At 36.3% G+C, this 19,371-nt stretch overlaps 1 protein-coding gene across 6 annotated transcripts in view; it reads right to left on the bottom strand.

The window, feature by feature from the left end:
• Positions 1 to 937: 937 nt before the first annotated feature.
• Positions 938 to 19,371, bottom strand: part of FBXO3 (F-box protein 3) — a 33,613-nt gene continuing 15,179 nt past the window's right edge. The window contains exons 4-11 of one of the 6 annotated variants that reach the window (XM_009246481.4): positions 18,472 to 18,586; positions 15,755 to 15,959; positions 14,440 to 14,485; positions 11,530 to 11,614; positions 10,525 to 10,647; positions 8,768 to 8,883; positions 7,100 to 7,290; positions 938 to 2,065 (exon numbers count right to left, since the gene is read on the bottom strand). In XM_009246481.4, coding sequence (XP_009244756.1) covers positions 1,889 to 2,065; positions 7,100 to 7,290; positions 8,768 to 8,883; positions 10,525 to 10,647; positions 11,530 to 11,614; positions 14,440 to 14,485; positions 15,755 to 15,959; positions 18,472 to 18,586 — 1,058 coding nt within the window. In that variant the 3' untranslated portion in view covers positions 938 to 1,888. 6 annotated transcript variants of the gene reach the window in all.

Below are 19,371 nucleotides of genomic sequence, written 5' to 3'. Positions count from 1 at the left end.
AAAGAGGCCTAAGGAAGTTTGTTTGCCCTTTCCACCACATAAAACACAGCAAGAAGGTGCCATCTTTGAAGCAGAGAGTGGGTACTTACCAGACACCAAATTTGCTGATGCCTTGATCTTGGACTTCCCACCCTCCAGAACTGTGAGCAATAAATCTCTATTGTTTGTAAATTACTCAGTCTAAGGTATTTTGTTATAACAAGCTAAACAAAGACAATTGACTTTTTTTCGAAAAAGGATAGCTGCCGGGGGCGGTGGCTCACGCCTGTAATCCCAGCACGTTGGGAGGCTGAGGCAGGCAGATCACGAGGTCAAGAGATTGAGACCATCCTGGCTAACATGGTGAAACCCTGTCTCTACTAAAAATACAAAAAATTAGCCAGCCGTGGTGGTGGGCGCCTGTAATCCCAGCTACTTGGGAGGCTGTGGCAGGAGAATGGTGTGAACCCAGGAGGCGGAGCTTGCAGTAAGCCGAGATCATGCTACTGCACTCTAGCCTGGGCCACAGAGTGAGACTCTGTCTCAAAAAAAAAAAAAAAAAGAAAAAAAGGATAGCCATAATAGGATTTGATAGCCTGATTATACTCTATTAAATGAAAAGTAAACATGAAAAATGACTTAGTCTATTTCAGAACATCTTGACATGTGTGAATATGAAAGGGTAAGTTTGTCTTCATGTTCCCTAATGGCAGCTGCTTAGCCTTAAATGCCACTTCCTTTTCTTATAGTTTTCTCTACAAAATAACTGTTCTTGGGGGAAAATGGATGGTGGAGCACACAAGACGATACAGTTAAAGCTAGGAGATGACTTTGAGTGGACCTGCTACTTTTGCAGCAGGTCAGCAAGAATCCATCCCATCTTCTACCTTAAAAGCAAAGGCTAACATTAGTTTATGGAAAATAGGCAATTATACAAAATACAGAATTGGAACCAAAATTTGTTTTTAAAATGTGAGTTTTTAACACTTGAAGGATTTCATTCTTAACTCTCAATTATATAATTACAAAATAAATCCAAGTTTCAGGAAAACATACTTAATCCTAACATAAAATTCATGTCACTTATCACAAAGACAGTCAAGTGTATAAAGGAGAACCAAAACAGAAGCAGTATTTACAAATTTAAACTACATGAGATGTTGTGAACAATCTTTTGTTAATAAACAGCACATTACATACTTTTACATACTACATTTCAAAAATGCATCTGTGAATAATATGATAAAGCACATAGAGTTGAAGACTTTAAATTAAATCCAAGGTCATCATGTTGAAGACCTGAAATTAAATTCAAGGTTGTAGTGATGAAAAATTTAAAGTCAAGGTCTTAGCGATAAAGACTTTAAATTCAAAGACAGATTGTCTAAGGACAAACCACTAGTGTTCAAGTTGTTTAGTCAATTAGTTCTCTGTGAGTACAAAATATTAGGAATCACTTAAATGGATTAGCCTAATTACAAATTTTGATCATTTCTAAATAACTCACAACTGCAAGAAGTCTTTTCACAGAATTAGTCACATAGTTTCTCTCTATCCTTGTGCAGGTATTTTAAATCCTTATTCAAAACAGTTCCCTCTCCATTTCTACATTTTTGTTAAGTATAAAATATGTTAAAACAAAGGTATGTCCGTTCCTTAGCTAGAGAACTATTCTTCCATTGACTCCTGGAAGAGGAAAAAAAAGATTCCCATTTCCTCCTCTACCTCAAAAATACAAAGCAAACCCAAACAATCCAATTCCTAATGTAGTGTCACATAGAACCCAGGGCCTGAAACAATATTTCATGCTAGTTTTCCTGCTATATGCAGAGAACAATTTAGTTATTTACATTATTGAGAAATCTAACAGCCTAGAATCATCCTAGTGCTTCCATCAGCAGAAGACTTGCTAAAAAAGGCGTGAGCAGCGGCGTCTGCGAATGGGAACATCAAAGACTCTCCTCCGTCTCTCCTCTTCATCATCTTCATCTGATTCATCCATATCTGCTGAATCATCATCCTCATCTTCCTCCTCTTCCTCCTCCTCCTCTTCTTCCATCTCTTCATATTCATCAGGACCCATTTCCTTGAAAGAGAAAACAATCTTTTGATAAGAAGAGCATCTATCAGTTTTTTACAGTTATTTCATGTAAATTCTCATTTATCTAGAATTCAAACAACCAGACACGCCAAATATGAATTTCCATAGACTTGAACAGTGGATTCTCACAACACACATGCTGATGCAAGATTCTGGAGTGGATTCTGTATCTTGTGTTAAATAATGCTCAGTGTGGTTTTTTTTGTTGTTGTTTAATGGAAGATCTTCTTTTTAAAAAAATTATTTAGTTTTTCTTAGAGACGAGTTCTTGCTATGTTGCCTAGGCTAGCCTCGAACTCCTGGGCTCAAGCAGTTCTCCCACCTCAGCCTTCCGAGTAGCTGGGACTACAGGTGCATGTGACCCAGCCCAGCTCAGTATGGTTTTAATGGTAAATATTTCACTAAGCCAGTACTTATTTTATATACAGTAGTTGGTAATTCATAGAAGGTAGCAAACAGACCACTTGTAACAATCCAAGATAGTTTCACTGAGCTTATATTCATATACTGAATAATAATTATTAAGCTATATACTTACAGAAAAGAGGATATGAAAATATTAATCAAGTATGACCTCTACTGGTAACTTTTATGCACTGTCAACAAGAAATCTAAGATTTTTATTGAGCTCCTACCATAAAGACATATCATTTCAATTCAACCATCAGTAGCCTCTACTTTTTTAAAAAAATTTTTTATTTTTTTTAGTGGCTTGAAACAACAACAGTCATTATTGTCTCTCATGGTTCATGTGGGTTGGTATTTGGGAAGTATTCAGTGGGGTGGTTCTGGGTTGGGGTGTCCCGTGATGCTGCAGTCAGATGGTAGCTGGAACTGCAGTCATCTCACGAGCTTCTTCATTCACATGTCTGGTACCCGCGCAGGATGATCCAAATATCTGGAGTCGGAAACCGCTGGGGCTCCTGGGTGCCTCCCTCTCTCTCTATGTGATGTCTCTATATGGTCTCTTCTGCATGACGGCTTCACGGTAGCTGGACTTCTTACATGGTGGTTCAGGGTGTCAAAGACACATGTCCCAGGAGAGAAAGACAAAACCCTAGGCTGAAGGAATATTACCTTTTTCTAACTCAGAAATCACAGTGTCACTTTGCCGATTCATTATAAGTACATACCTAAGATCAACCCACACTGGAAGGAAATGACAGCCTCTATTTTAAAATTACCTTGTTGGAGGCTCTCAGATTAGGACAGTAGTGATGTTGAACGTGCATCTGAATATCTCTTGGAAATGTCAATTCCGCCCATGCAATGTCTGTAATCAAGCCATGACTTACTCTGCTGTCAATGTTCTCTCTCACACATTTGAAGACGCAATGGGAGGGGTTGCTACATTGAACAGAATTCTGAACAGCAAGGACCTACTTGGTATTCTGGAAAGTACGGGGCAACTTGGGGCATGATGTCAGCCAGAGTCCTTCCACCAAGGCTTTTATGGTGTTACGTGATCCAGCACCCCATTATCCCTCTGATCTAATCTCCAGCCCCTCTCCCTGTTGTTCACTACACTCCAGCTACACTGGCCTCCTTGGGTCAAGACACCAAGCACATTACTGTTTTGGAACCTCCACACGTGCTGCTCCTTTGCTTCGACCACTCGTCTCCCACATATCCACCTAACTCCCTCTGCTACTTTCACGTTTCAGCTTAAATGTCACCAAGGCCTCTCCTGACACATCTTTATATTAGAACAACCTAACAATATGTTCTTTATCCCCTTTACTCTGCTGTTTCTCCACAGCACTTATTACTACTTAATATAAGGACATAGTGTTTATTGTTACAGTTTTTGTCTCTTCGAATTGGAATGTAAATTCCAAGGCAGGGAATTTGATTATATTGTTTATCACAGTACTCAATAAATAGTTGTTGTACAAGCAAATGAATTAATGTAGGAGAAAAGAATTGTGTCACTTAGGATTTATTATAACACTAACAACAACAACAGAGAAAATATACACTGATACGACTTATAAGACATTACATTCTTTTATCTTTGGATTTATTTTTTTAATCTAAGGAATGAAGACTGAAATTCAGTTAGGAGGTCCAAAAGGTGAGAAAGGGAAAGGCTTAGGAAATTCTAAAACATGATATCTGAGTATTATGATTATTAATTATCTTAATGAAGAAGAAAACAGAAAAACTGTTAAAGAACTCAATGTGGCTAAGGAGAAAGATTGCTCAGAAAAAAAGTGTACACATACAAACAGCAGATGCAGAGAGGAACACACAGAGAGGAGTGGAAATGTGCAGCTGGAGCCTCTAAAAGTGCCCCAAACAAGCCAAACACACACACCACCTAGACCAAGAAAAGACATAAGACCAACTAATGCATATTCCAAGAGGCATTCCAAGGAGAAAGAAAAAGGAAGTGTTAAGCCTACGAATTAATCAGACTGGTAGAGGACGAAAAAGCAGAACAATCCTCCATATCAGGAAACTAATATACAAACAGGAAAGGTCAACAAATACAACCCCCATGGCTTTTTTAATGTGATAAGAAGTAAGTCCAGAATTCTCATTTTATTTCTCATCCTTGAGAGAAAACATTTTCCACAAGGCAGGTCAAGATTTTATATGTTTATTTGTGGTTAGAAGGAAACGAAAACTAATAAGAAAGAACATAGTTAAGAGAGAGCTGAACATGAAATGGGTTTATTATTGTCATTTGAAAAGGAACTAATAAGTAAATATTGTAAAACTTTCTCAGTTTTAATTTCTGATATGGTCAGTGTTAATACAATCCACATAAGCAAGAATTCTTCGGAGTTCTCAATAAGTTTTTAGAGTTTCAAGGGGTCATGAGAGTGAAAGTTGACAACCACCGTCCTTAAATAAAGACTACTTTACTCCCACCCTAACAAACATTAAAAACAAACAAGATTCCAAAGGATCAAGTCAACCCAATAGTAACTCAACTGCCTGCCAAAACAAACCTCAATGCTCTTTGAACTTTAGGACAAGGAATATTATCAGCGATAAAGACGGAGATTTCATAATGATGAAAGAATCATGTCATTAAAAATACATAATAATCCTTAGCATATTTGCATATAATTATACAGCTTCAAAATACATGAAGCAAACCTGACAGAACTAAAAAGAGAAACAAAAAACTATAATTATATTTGGAGATTTCAACAATCATCTCTCACTTGTTGATAGGACAAGACCAAAAAAAAAAAATCAGCAAGTACACAGAAGACTTGAAAAAAACTGTCAACCAATTTGACCTATCATTTATAGAATAATATTCCCCAAAATAGCAGAATGTACATTATTTTCAAATATACAAGGATCATTTACCAAGATAAACCATAATTTTGGGCCATTATTTAGAATTGAAAATACAGAGCAAATTCTCTAACCGCAATAAATTTAAAGAATCAATAGCCAAAAGATAACTGAAAACTCCCCAAATGTTTGAAAATTAACACATTTCTAGAAAAGTCATAGATCAAAATTAAATTACAAGGGAAATCTAACACTATTTTGAACTACATGTTCATGAAAACACATCAAAACTCGTGAAATGCAGCTAAAACGTGCTTGGAGAGAGAAGGTCTAAAATTACTAATATAAACTTCTACCTTAAAAAAGCTAGAAGAAAAGCAAATTAAACTCAAAGTAGAAGGAAAGAAATAAAGATAACTGCAGAAATCAATGCGATAGAAAATAAGCAAATAGAGATAATTAGTAAAACCAAAAGTTGCTCCTTTAAATGATCAATAAAAATTACAAACTCCTAACTAAAGCAATGAACAAAAGAGAAGATATAAATTAACAATACTAAGAACAAAAGAGGACATGTGACTATGGCTTTTGTAGCCATTAAAAGGATATCAAGGGAATACTGTCAATAACTTTATACCAATAAATTCAACATTTAGATGGAATGGACAAATTCCTTGAAAGGCACAAATTATCAAAACTGAAACAAGAGGAAATAGAAAATATGAATATTAAAGAAATTAAATTCAAATTTCAAAATTTTCCCACAAACAGAACTCTAGCCCCAGATAACTTCACTGATGAATCATATCAAACATTTAAGGATAAGATTATTCCAAACTCATACAGATACTGGGCCAGTCAAAAAAGGAATTCTGTTACGCGAAGTAGCAAATTCCCAGTACTGGAAATACAGTTTCTGGCATTCCTCCACTGGGAAGAAAGCTAAATCTTCACTTCCAAATGCACACTGTAGATTCTTTTCACTAGATATGCCACACAGGTAATGGCCCAAAGTCACATTATCATCCTTCTCTTTTCAAACTGGAGTTGAAAATGTGTCAGCTCTGGGTCAGATTAATATCATGTCCATCTTTCCAAACTTATACCCATCCATCAGGGTCATTCCAGAAGCTCGAGGGCATTTTCCAAAGATTCAACACCTACAACTCAATTGCATTCTGGGTATATAATTCATATTTTATCCCCATTGTATAACTGGAGCTTCATAATTTTCTTTAATCATGTTATAGTCTCTAAGGTTGGAGTTACTGTTACACTTGTCATAAGGTAACCCTAAAAACGAGATTTTAAAAAATATACCTAATTGACTTAAGAAATGATCCCAGAGAGACTGCCAAAAGTACACATCTACACATTAAATTTTCTTTATAATGATCTTTATGGAATATTTGTTTATTTGACATTAAATTGGAAGTTTGAGCAAAAACACTGTAAGAAGTTGTTTTCCCAGTCTTAAAGCTGATTCTAACTGGTCTAATGTGGTATTTCTCATAATCTACATTTAGGCCACTCAACAGTGAAAAACAAGTTGAATCTTTAAAACAGCAGAAATTCTCTGGTTAGAGACTATGGAGCCTCATTTACTTGTCCATTTCTCTCAACAAATTCACATGACCCCCAAGATACTTCCTCAAAATCTCTAGGGTTCTCTGGAACACTATTTATAAACTACTTGCCTGCCTTATCTGCAGTGTTAACCCTACAAAGTCATGTAAATCAGCACTAGAGGAAAATTTAACTTACCAATCGGGCTATAGACACCCTGAATGTTGGACATGCCATATGGAATCGGGGAATGGCAACATTAAAGATCTTGTCTTTAAAGTAAAGAAAATGGAAGGTATAATATCCTTCCATGTATCCTGATGTTGTAGAGAATGTGGTACAGCTTGTGTATTCATATACCCGACCTGGGCTGATGATTGGAAATTCACCTGCAGGGAAAACAGTAACAATAAACCAAAGTATAAAATTCATTTCTTTATTACAATAAATAAGGTATGGTCTCCATGGCATTATGTAAACTATATAATAGTAAATGCACAGTTAGAAAAAAAAATTCCGAAAGAAAATGTAACAAAATGTTAACAGTGATAGGACAATGAGTAGGTATTTTATTCCTCTTGACTTTTTTTTTTTTTTTTTGAGACAGAGTCTTGCTCTGTTGCCCAGGCTGGAGTGCAGTGGTGTGATCTCAGCTCACTGCAAACTCCACCTCCCGGGCTCAAGCTATTCTCCCACCTCAGCCTCCTGAGTAACTGGGATTACAAGTGCCTGCCACGATGCCCGGCTCATTTTTGTATTTTTAGTAGAGGCAGGGTTTTGCCACGCTGGCCAGGCTGGTCTCAAACTCCTGACCTCAGGTGATCCGCCCACCTTGGCCTCCCAAAGTTCTGGGATATCAGGCGTGAGCCACTGCGCCTAGCCCTCTCAACATTTTTTAAATATATTCCTCAAATTCCCTACAATGTAGAAAGTGGGAAGTATCTAGTTAAAAAAAAAAAAAAAAAAAACAGAACAAGCATGTTTCTTTTTCAAAAAGCTTTGAGGCATTGAAGACACAACCTTTAAGACATGAGTAATAAAAAGCATCACAGACACCAGTTCAAACAGAGATAAGGTAATCTAGATATTTTTAAAGTAGCAAGAAACAAAAACATAAAATTGTGAAGATGCATCCTAAGCATTCAGACCAGACAAATGGCACTCACAAGGGAGAGTCCTTATACCACTGGACCAAATGGCAGAAAAAGAACTGTGGCTTTAATAAAGCCTCTCTCTTAGCACTAGATCCAGAAAAAATTCGTGGACTCAAGCCCACGAAAAAAATTTGTTAAGTAAACATGTAGATCTATTCATGGCAATGAATTTAGAAAACCTTAAACTGAATTCTGTATATGCTTAGGACTGATAACAGAAGTACATAGCATAAATATGTTATTTTCCTGGAGCATATATTCAAACCTGAAGAATCTGAGGGCTCAGAGACTTCAGATAATCATAATCTTTAAGAAAGCCAAATGACAATGGTAACAAGAACTAAAGTGACTGAAATCCACAAACAATAAAAATTCATGCCATTAATTTTAACATTTCCCCCCAAACTTCAAAAAACATGACCAATACAAAATTCATTTCCCCCTTTCTGCCCTATGTGTTCTAACCCACAAAATATAATGAATAATGAACCAGTTAAAAAAAAAATAAAAGAAGGAAAAGCAAAGGACCCCAGGTGATCCACAAAAAGGGAAATCAATCCCTGAATAATTGAGTGTGCTATTATTTCAGAAAAGTTAATGCTTAAGGGATTACATTAATAGGATAATGACCTTTATACGTTATATTTATGACGCAAAGTCTAACATTTCTTCTAAGGAATTAATGTATAAACCTAAATCTTGGGTTCCATACCAACTACTCCAGGTCCTTGAACTTCTTCCACGTCACCCTTAGCATTTGTTATTCTCCAATAGCGACTGTCCAACTGACAGGCCTTCTCAGGAAGTGCATCTTTTGACATTTCAATCCTAGAGAAGGGAATGGGGTGGTAGAGACAAAAATCTGGCTTCTTTGTTTCTTTGGTTTAAGAGATACAGTATTCAGGCTAATACTATGAAGAAAAATTTCCAAAAAATTAAGAAACCCAACCCAAAGTCCATGTTAGCCATCTATTTTTCTAAGTTCTCAAAGATACTGGCTTCATTAACTTGATCCCCCTACAAAAATGCTTTCACTCAACTTATGCATTTGACTGTCAGTGTGGATCAGCAACAGAAAGGGCAACATAAAATGTGCAACATAATGGTGACAACAATCTTTTGCTGTTCAAATAAAGATCAATTTGGCAAATGCTTTCTAGAATATAGTGCCATGAAAAACCTCCAGAGAACTGAAAGTCTCTCTTTAACTGCATAAGACTATACAAACCCATTTTCCTTTTTTCCATTAGTTTCTAGACAGTTTAAGGCAAGATGTCACCAGTTACTGGGATTACACTTTTTTTTTGAGACAGGGTCTCACTCTGCCACCCAGGCTGGAGTGCACTAGCATAATCGTGAGCTCACTGCAGCCTTGACCTCCTAGTCTGAAGCCATCCTTTTGCCTCAGCTCCTCTAGTAGCTGGGGACTACAGGCATGTGCCACCACACCTGGCTAATTTTTTTTGAAATTTTTGTGGAGACAAGGTCTCACTATGTTGTCCAGGCTGGTCTTGAACTCCCAAGCTCAAGCAATCCTCCCACCTTGGCCTCCCAAAGTGCTGCGATTATAGGCATGGGCCACCACGTCCTGCCTGGGATTACACTTTGACTCTGTTTCCCAATGCTATCACTTTCCCCTTTCCCTAGGAATCTGGTGTCTCTTATTTTCACTTTGAGTACCCTATAAGTATGTGTTGGTATTTTTATTTTGAGCACATCTCAATCCTAGGCAGGATCTAAATCAAACAAGTAAACAACAAATATCTATACATGTGTACTTGGATATAGCAAAGGCTGCATACAGTATGGAAATCCTAGGATGCTTCCTGGTAGTTATATTTTACTAAAATACTTCCTGTATGCATATATGCATGTATGTGTATTTTAAAATATACTTATATATAACATAAAATATATAAAAATATATTTTAAAACACAGTATCCTTAATCCCTTAGGGCAATGAGTTATCTTTGTGTCATAGCACAGAATACTTCTAACTAACGTAAATTTAAAATATTTGCTACTTATTTAATAAAATTCAATGTCTAACACTATGCCTGACATCCATGAAGCACTCAATTACACATTTATTCGATTTTTTAATTGAATATAAATAGGCCAGATGAAATTTAAAATGCATGACTTTATTATGGCAATTTGACAGCTTCTAGAATGCATTACAACTTAGAGCTTTAATGACGACTACAACTTAGTGGTCCATTTCCACAGTATCTGGCACAATACTTAATACCCAGTATATTTTCAAGAAATAACTTAACTTAGAGGTTAATATGAAGTCAAAGTCCTCCATGAACACTATCTTGTAGAAAATGTATCCACCTTCCTCCAAACTTTAGCAAGTTCTTTCAAAATGTGTCTTACATATCATGTCAAATGGGACAATAGCAACATGTCCATTGGATATATCCCACCATTAACTGAAAGGCGACCCCATTTAAAATTCTCACCTGATTCGGTATGTGAAGAAATAGTGGGGTGGATGTACAGAGCTAAGTTCTGGCAGAAACGATGTGGAAACTGACACAGTAATATCCCCAGTTGTTGCTACACACTCTGGATCGTGAACATATCTAGGTAATTTAAAAATTAAACATTTTAAAATCAACTACAGGATTTAAAAGATACAATGCAAAATAGGTTATACTTTAGGATGAAAAATTTAAATCGTATTTCAGACCCAGAAAAGTTAAATAATATTTGGGTATAGTCCTATTAAACTTAGAAGGAAACTAGAAACAAACTACAAAACCTTGGTGACTCTGGATCAGTAATGACAGCAATCAAGGTTCAATGATCAGTGGTTCAAATAATGGATTGGTAATTAGCTTGGAAACAAAAATGAGCTTATTCAGTTTCCAGGGCTAAGGAAACTTTTGGGACATCTGAAAACCCAGCTACATGATGTCCAATGCTAAATGATGGCTCTGACAATAAAAATGTGCAAGTATGCTGTTCTCGGAAGCCTCTAATGTATAATCAATCCATCATTTCTGCCAACCAGGCTATTATGAACCAGTATTACCTCCAATACTCCCTACCTGAATGTTACCTCCAATACTCCCTACCTGAATGTTCCATTTAGAGATAATAAATATTTGCCAGGAATTAACAGTTACTGACTTGCTATTCATAATAAATCTATCAGTTGCCAAATAACTTTTTGGTTTTTTTCAAAAACAAATTATATAGATACTATTAACCCATAGTTTCTAAATCAAAATCAGCTTTTTCTTGATTCTTCTGGATAGGAAAAATACCAGTTGTCTAAGCATTTAGATGTTTGGCTTTAAAGTGAGAATAAAATAGTGAGACTGAAGACAATCTTCTATTATAAACCTCAATAGAGAGGTTCTATTATCAACCTTCTTGGGAAACTTCATTTCATGATCTGTGACTTATCATTTTTCTCTGATTTACAATCATTTCAATCCAAAAAGACCCAAATAAAATACCTGAAAATTTGGTCTCTGATGATGGGGAAGCCACCTGATACAACATTTTTGACATAAGAGGTAAACCAGTCAGTAAAAGTAGCACCTATAAACCAGGAAAGGGAGAAAAAAAGAAAAGAACAAATAGTTCTTTACAAGAAACAATTGTAATTCCTCTATGCTTTAGAATGTGATACCAAAACTAGAAACGTTTATAGATATAATTGTACTAATCATTTATAAGATCAATTTCTATTCTCAATTCTATCCACCTTATTTCCTTGGGATTCTCCCCCTCTTCATCCCCCCAACTATTGTTAGAGAATCCTCCAATGACCTTCAAACTATTTTTTTATGCTTATAATTAATCAAATTGTAAACTTTAATTCATTCTGGTACAAGAATGAAGAGCCTTCTGTCTGTAATTTATTGAACATATAGAACAAAGGAAATACAGCTATGTCTAGGAAGAAACTACAAGAAAAATATCAGCACCTATTCTCAGACGTCCCTGGTCCAGGTACATCCTGACTCAAGCACAAAATTTTGGCAGAAGCCAGGCTCAGTCTGGACATCTACCAGGGACATGGCATTGTGGGGTTCTGTGCATCGGGCCAATCCCAAAGTGGTCTAGTTGCACACTACTATAGATTTAATTGCACAGCGGTCCTCCATATTCTTAGTGACCAGCTCAAAGCAGAAAAGGATTACTGGAACAGTCTAGTCCAGACCATATATCTGTGATCTAATGATTGGATTATAACAAGTATTTACATGAATTAATAATGTTTACCCCTTCTAGGTAATATTTAACATAACTCTGTCAGACCCCCCATTATTTACTGTTAATACATCTCAGTGCCTAGAATATATTAGTCTTTTAATTAATGTTGTTCAACAATGAATTTCTTTGTAACCCAGTTTCTACACTCTGTCACACTGAATGTCAGATGCTAAATTTATAGTGTTTACTAATTATTCTATTTAGGGAATGATAGAAGATACAATTTGGCTTACATCTAAGGGTACAAGGCTTTAAACTTTTAAAAGGCATCAACTGAGAGAAGGCAAACTATAATAGTTGGCTCTTTCCTCAATATCTATTAATGACCCATTCTGACCCATTATTTATTAAACACTATTGTATTCAAGGCTCACTGATCATGTACCTACTTTGAGTAAGATATTAAGAAGCTATATAAATAATGTCATTAAAACTCATAGAAGGTATAATTTTACGTTTTAGCACTAGTACTTTCTCTGAAAGAGTTTTAAAAAATCATATATATGTGTATTTTGTGGAAAAAAGTTATATAAGTAAAAACAAATTTGTGGTTTGCATAAAAAAAATTGGCATGGTGTATTTTAATCTACCTTATTTTATTACAATACATACCAGAGTGTATTCTTTAAGATGAGGACAGACTAGGCCACATTCACTACTAAACTTATCTGACAGATTCCAGTTTTCTTAAATACCTATTAATAGTACACTGAACAACAGGATATGCCATTTTGTGTGTTACCAGTCTAAGCAAACTTAGTTGAATCAAGATGCAATTTATATGTTCTAAGGTAATTTACCTTTTAAAGTGAGCCCATGTGTTGGGGTCTCTCTGATGGTTCTGGAGCTTTATCAAGGCAGCTGAAAGGAAGCTCCTTTTTAGTCCTTCCTCCCTGCATTAACTTCCCACCTCATCTCTTCTCAGTGTCTCTCAATCTTTTGCTTTGCTGTCCCATTTTAAGAGAAATCCCAGCTACTGGCATAGTATTATTATACCTTAGCATTCTGCTGGAGTGGTGAGGTTCTACATACCATGTCAGATGAGCACCAAACTAAGAGTAAGGAACTCACAGAGGTTGGGCAGCAGCTTACCTTAGCACTCAGCTGCCTTCCATTTATAAACTGAGTAGCACTGCTGGACCACAGCCACTATGGTAATCTCTGAAAGGGTGTGCTATGCAAAAATACCAACGAGGGCAATGAGCACAGGAAAAACCTCCAGAGGGTGCTTAACTTAGAAACCAGAGACCACATGAGTCAGAGTGAGCTGAAAGCCAGGACCTACATTTAAAAGCTTTTTATAACTTACTAGGTAAGGGTGAGATCTTGATATTGTGAAGTACACCATGAATGTGGAATGTGCCATAGTATAGAACAAATAGAGACTCATACAATGTTCAAAGATCCAATGAGAAGACAGAAGTGAATATAAATGCCTCAGTCTACAAGGACCCTTTACTATTCACATATGGAGATGTTTAATATATGTCAGTCAGTACCCTTAAAAAGCAGAATGGACAGTCTGAAGGAATCTTCTCTGGATGATCAAAATCCAAACAAGACAAGATGGGATAAATAGCAAAGGGGTGAGCTGTAGTTACTTACAAATTGAAGGGTTCTCAAAACCTATAAGAAATACTCTTTTAAGGCCAAGAAAAACTAGTTGTACCAAGGAGTTTATGAGGCATAGAGTTTATTATTAGTCCCTAAAGACTGTTGCTTTGGAGGTCTCTAATGTGACTTAGTATCTTAATGCTACTGCATTAGCACCAAAAGAGAAAAAGTTTAAAGTTGCTTTATATATCTGTATCTCCAATTATACATGAATATAATGAATAATACATGTGCATGTTAAGAAAAATATATACACATTCACAGCAATTCTACGTATTTCATTGCCTTATAGAAGAGTCCTCAGAGCATGAGATTGTATATGGATTGGCTTTTTTCAAAATTAAAAATATTCAATACAAAAACGGTTCTAATGAAAACCTAGATGAGGTACTTTATAAACCAGCAAACCTTAAAGACATCCAAGTATGAAACTGCCAGCTGCTAAAGTAGCTGAAAAAGTTTTTACCATTTTAATTTTTTTATTATATCCAGGAAGAAGAAGAAGGGGGAAAAAAGACTTTTTTCTTTCCTACCTATAATAAACATGTCAATAGCAGCTGGATTTCGAGCCATTTGGTCCTAGGTGAGAAAAAGAATGCAATCGATAAAAACATATTTTACTTAATTTTTCATTGTTCATTATCTGTATCTTTCCCTGGAGACGAGGCAAAACAGATAAAAATAAAGTTGAGATAAGAAGATATATGGCTTGTTATCCTAGAAGAAAGGGTTCTGAATCAGAGTCAAGAGATCTGAGCAGTTCTAGGTTACTCACTTCTTTCAGTAAATGGAGAGACCAAGCTACCATCCTACAACCTTACGGAGACATCAAGTAAAAAAATGAGATAAAAAGTATGAAAATGCTTTAAAAAGTTAAAAGCTATAAAAGCTCTTTAAATACGTAAAATGTTATATAGAGTCACGTCTCAACTATGAAAAGCATTTTCTTTTTTTTTTTTTTGAGAGGGAGCCTTGCTCTGTTGCCCAGGCTGGAGTGCAGTGGCTCGATCTCAGCTCACTATGACCTCCACCTCCCAGACTCAAGCAATTCTCCTGCCTCAGCCTCCCCAGGTAGCTGGGACTAAGGCGTGCGCCACCACACCTGGCTAATTTTTCTGTGTTTTTTTTCAGTAGAGGTGGGGTTTCGCCATGATGGCCAGGCTGGTCTCAAACTCCTGATCTCAGTTGATCCACCCGCCTCAGCCTCCCAAAGTGCTGAGATCACAGGCATGAGCCACCACACCCAGCCAAAATTTAGAATTTTCTATTTTAAATTCCTTTTTTAAGTAAAAAGTTCATATCTAGGCAAAAATGAAGGCAGAGGTTGTGTAACTGAGAAATTACTGATAACTGAAAATTATTTTTTCATTTTTATTAACTGAAACCAATACCATATGTTCTGTGGTTACATTAAAACAATAAAAGTCTCCTAAAAAAGAACTACATTTTTCGATACATCAAATACCCACTGAACAAAGTTTTAAAAGTTTCTACTGCACTCAAAGCATGAATCAAAGGATGTTCAAAGACTAAATTTTTGGAAAGTCTGAAACACATATTACAATTAATTACTTCAACAAAAAGCTCCTCATTAATTTTCCTTAAAATACCTTAAGACAAATCGCAGCTTTTCCTCTGTATATACACTAGTTTTTTATGTTCAACTGTCAAGTTTTCTCTTGGGTTCCATGCCATTATGTCAGAATATTAACTCTAGTTAGAGAGGTCTATAACTAAAATGCATAATATTCTATACCCATTCTACAATCCTGAAAATACCTAATGCATGCATTTATACAACCATCAGAACACATCTTAATGCCATATTTAAACACACGTTCTACTTACTGGACATTGGTAGAAAACTTCATTTTTGTTTCGGCCCTCTGCAGCTTCCACTGCTATGTACTGACTCAAACCAGTATGTATGCAAAAAGTTAAAGGGAGACAGTATTTCAGTCCCTGTCTCTGCTGGAATCCTCCGGCAGCTGTATCGACGTCTAACAAATCTTCAGAACGATAGTGATTAGACAGTGCCATGCTTCCCAATAACCTGAGGAGCATACAGACTCAAACATGAAATACACGGCAGTGCCAAAGAGCTGTGCTTCATCTTTCTGATGAATAATAATTTCCCACTCACAACTTTATAAGTACTAATTAACATGACAATTCTAAATCAGGAATAACCAAAGCACTATAATTTCTAAATATTTAATTCAAACTCTTTTGATTGGAAAAAAGATTCTGATTTAAATTGAAAATTAATTAAATGTCTAAATGGCAATGTTTTAAAAAGAAATACAGTTTTATTGTTTTCAAGAATCTATCTTGCCATGATATATTGATTTGCTGGTGTTTTGCTAGCCATGTATGTATGGCCAATTTAATGTTTAAAGAAGTAAATTCTCTGACGCCGTTATCTTGATACAACCTTTAGCTTACCCTATGCAACCAGACAGTATAAATGTAAAGCAGCTTAAACCTTGTCCAAATTTTCAGAAACTTGGATGCCTGGGGTATAGATTAAATATATATATAGCAATAAATATTTATTAAATATATATATAGCAATACAGGTATCAAGGTATTCCTTGATGAGATTCCTAAGTCTCAATGCTTGAGCCATGTATAGATAAAAATCCCTGTGTTGCAATTTATGACCTATTGGTCATATCGGTTCTGGGCAGCTCTTCTAACAAAGTTCTCTCCTGTTTGCTCTTAAAATCTGACAGTTTTTCAGCTTTGTCAAGTTTCAGTTCAATAGGAAAAAATAGCCAATAATTTAGGGTCATCTAGTCCTAACTGACTTCTATGTCTGACCCATGCCTAGTATTTGATTTCTTTTTTTTTGAGACAGGATCTTGTTCTGTCACCCAGGCTGGAGTGCAGTGCTTACTGCAGCCTCAAACTCCTGGGCTCAAGAGATCCACAGCTCCTGAGTAGCTGGAGCTATAGGTGCATGCTACCAAGTCTGGCAAATTGTTTTTAACTTAATTTTTTATAGAGACAGGCAGGATCTTGCTATGCTACCCAGGTTGGTCTTGAACTCCTGACTTCAGGAGTCCTCCTGCCTTGGCATCCCAAAGAGCTAGTTTCAGGCATGAGCGACCACGCCCTGCCCCCAATATTTGACTTCTGAATACTACCTTGTAATCTCAATGTGATCACCTCTGGGATTCCCTGTATTCATTCAACCCTTATCTGAAATTGTAACAGAGCCTCACATGATTCTTCACATACAAAGGAACACCAGGTTCCAATAAGAACAGTGCAAAGTTCTCCTTAAATTCTTATTAGCATTTCACAAGCACAATGGCTCTGAAATAGCTTACTTTCATAAAAGTACAAAAGGAGTAGACCCATTCAAAGCATATGCCTTCTAAAACTGTGGGTGAGTTTTGATGACTACTGCATGGTCTACTTTTACCCAAAAGTTCCACAATGTAAGGTGGATATGGTGGCTGGAAGGCTGAGGCAGGAGGATCCCTTGAGCCTAGGAGTTCAAGACCAGCCTGGGCAATATAGTAAGACCCCATCTCTAAAAATAATAATAATAATAATAATAATTTAAAATAATAAAAGTTTATAAAACAAATCTTTAAAAAAAAAAAAAAAGCTGAGCCAGGTACAGTGGTATATGCCTGTAGCCCCAGCTACTTGGGAGGCAGACGCAAGAGGATTGCTTGAGCCCAGGAGTTAAATACCACTAGCCTGGCAACACAGCAAGACACCATCTCTTAAAAAAAAAAAAGGCTGGGTGCAGTGGTTTGCATCTGTAATCCCAGCACTTTTGGAGGCTGAGGCAGGAATTGTTTGAGCCCAGGAATTCAAGACCAGCCTGGGCAACATGACAAGACCCCATCTCTACAAAAAATACAAAAAAGTAGCCGGGCATGGTGGTGCGCCTGTACTTCTAGGTACTGGGACAGCTGAGGTGGCAGGATTGCTTGAGCCAGGGGAGTCAAGGCTGCAGTGAGCTGAGATCAAGCTACTACACTCCAGGCTTGGGGACTGAGCAAGACTCTGTCTCAAAAAAATAAAAAAATTTCCACAATAAATACTTCATTCTTTAGAATTAAATTTTAAACAGGCCATTCAATTATATACACTGTGTTGAATATGACAAAACAATTTTCTTTAGTGTAGTGTATGCAGCTCTGGACAAATGATTGCTCTTTACATGTATAGTAGGTAGAATTTGCATCAAGCTCCCAAAATAATTTGCCTGGCCTGTAATAAGATACACATTTCAAGAGTTCTGAAGAATTTGGTTAAAATATATTGCACATAACTTTACTGTATGTCCCATCCCCCATCCCATACCAGACTTCATTTTAACTATACAAATATATTGATAAAAATTGTGTTTTTATGAGATATATTTATTTTGGTAAAATCTAATTCAAGCTATAGATTTTGTCTTACGGATTGCTATAAAGGAGAAAGAGGGAATTCCCATGCTTCTTTAATTTGTTAAGGGTAACTACAAATACAATTTATTTACTTTCATTCTAAAAAATAACTTGCATCATTAAAAATAACCAAAACATTGAATATCTTACCCAGGAACCACTAACTTCTGTCCATTGTGAATTCGGTATGAACATCGATAATCGTCAGGAAGCTTGCAGCCAATCTGCGCTTCCACAGCATCGAGGTCTTCCTCTCGAGCACCCTCTATAAGGGCACAAAAAAGAGTGAATTGCGAAGAAACAGCCTTAAATCTAAGAAGAAATGCAATCTATCTGCTAACTAATGAAACAATCTTGGAGTGAGTGAATTCTGTCCAAAATATATGGCTGAAATAGAAGGAAATGGATTGAAAACTAATTTGAAGCACTGAGAAAGCAAATTTCTTAGTTTCCTCCCAACAGGGAAAACACTGGCACTTAGTAAAACATGGAAAGTGGGCACCAATGAGATTCACAATAATGTTTTCACATTATAACACAAACCTCTAAATTTCCTAAATCTAAAATAATTCATACTGCTTTATTTAAAATAAAAAAAAAAAAACAACAAAACCCCTGGAAGTTCTCTAAACTGATGTTATTTAAGAGTTTTAACATTGACTCTCAGTGGGAAATATAGGACATAAGGTATGGTTCATGTGTGAGGAGGCCATTAACTTGAACTCTATTTTGTATATTTGTAAACTTGCCACATATTCTAGCTTTGAGAAGTGGGAAATAATCACAAATACCAAGAGATGAGATCGACATTCAGTAGCAGCCCACCAGGTTGTTGGACCAAACCTCTTGCTGAATAGTGAAATCAAAAAATTGGCTTGAAGACTTTCGAAGAGTCACAACGGTAGGGGACAGGGGTTCAGGAGAAGAGGGAGACTGAGAGGTGAGCCAGGCATCGGAAGCCACCTTGCCTTTAGACAAGAATTGCTGTCAATTCTGAAAGCACATATGAGGTTGAGTGGCCAAGAAGCTGAGCAAAGCTTTAGGCAGTAC

Source organism: Pongo abelii, chromosome 9 (assembly GCF_028885655.2).
Source record: "Pongo abelii isolate AG06213 chromosome 9, NHGRI_mPonAbe1-v2.0_pri, whole genome shotgun sequence".
NCBI classification, from domain to species: Eukaryota; Metazoa; Chordata; class Mammalia; order Primates; family Hominidae; genus Pongo; species Pongo abelii.
The sequence above is the reverse complement of the archived record's forward strand: the minus strand, read 5'-3'. Positions and strand labels throughout refer to the sequence as shown.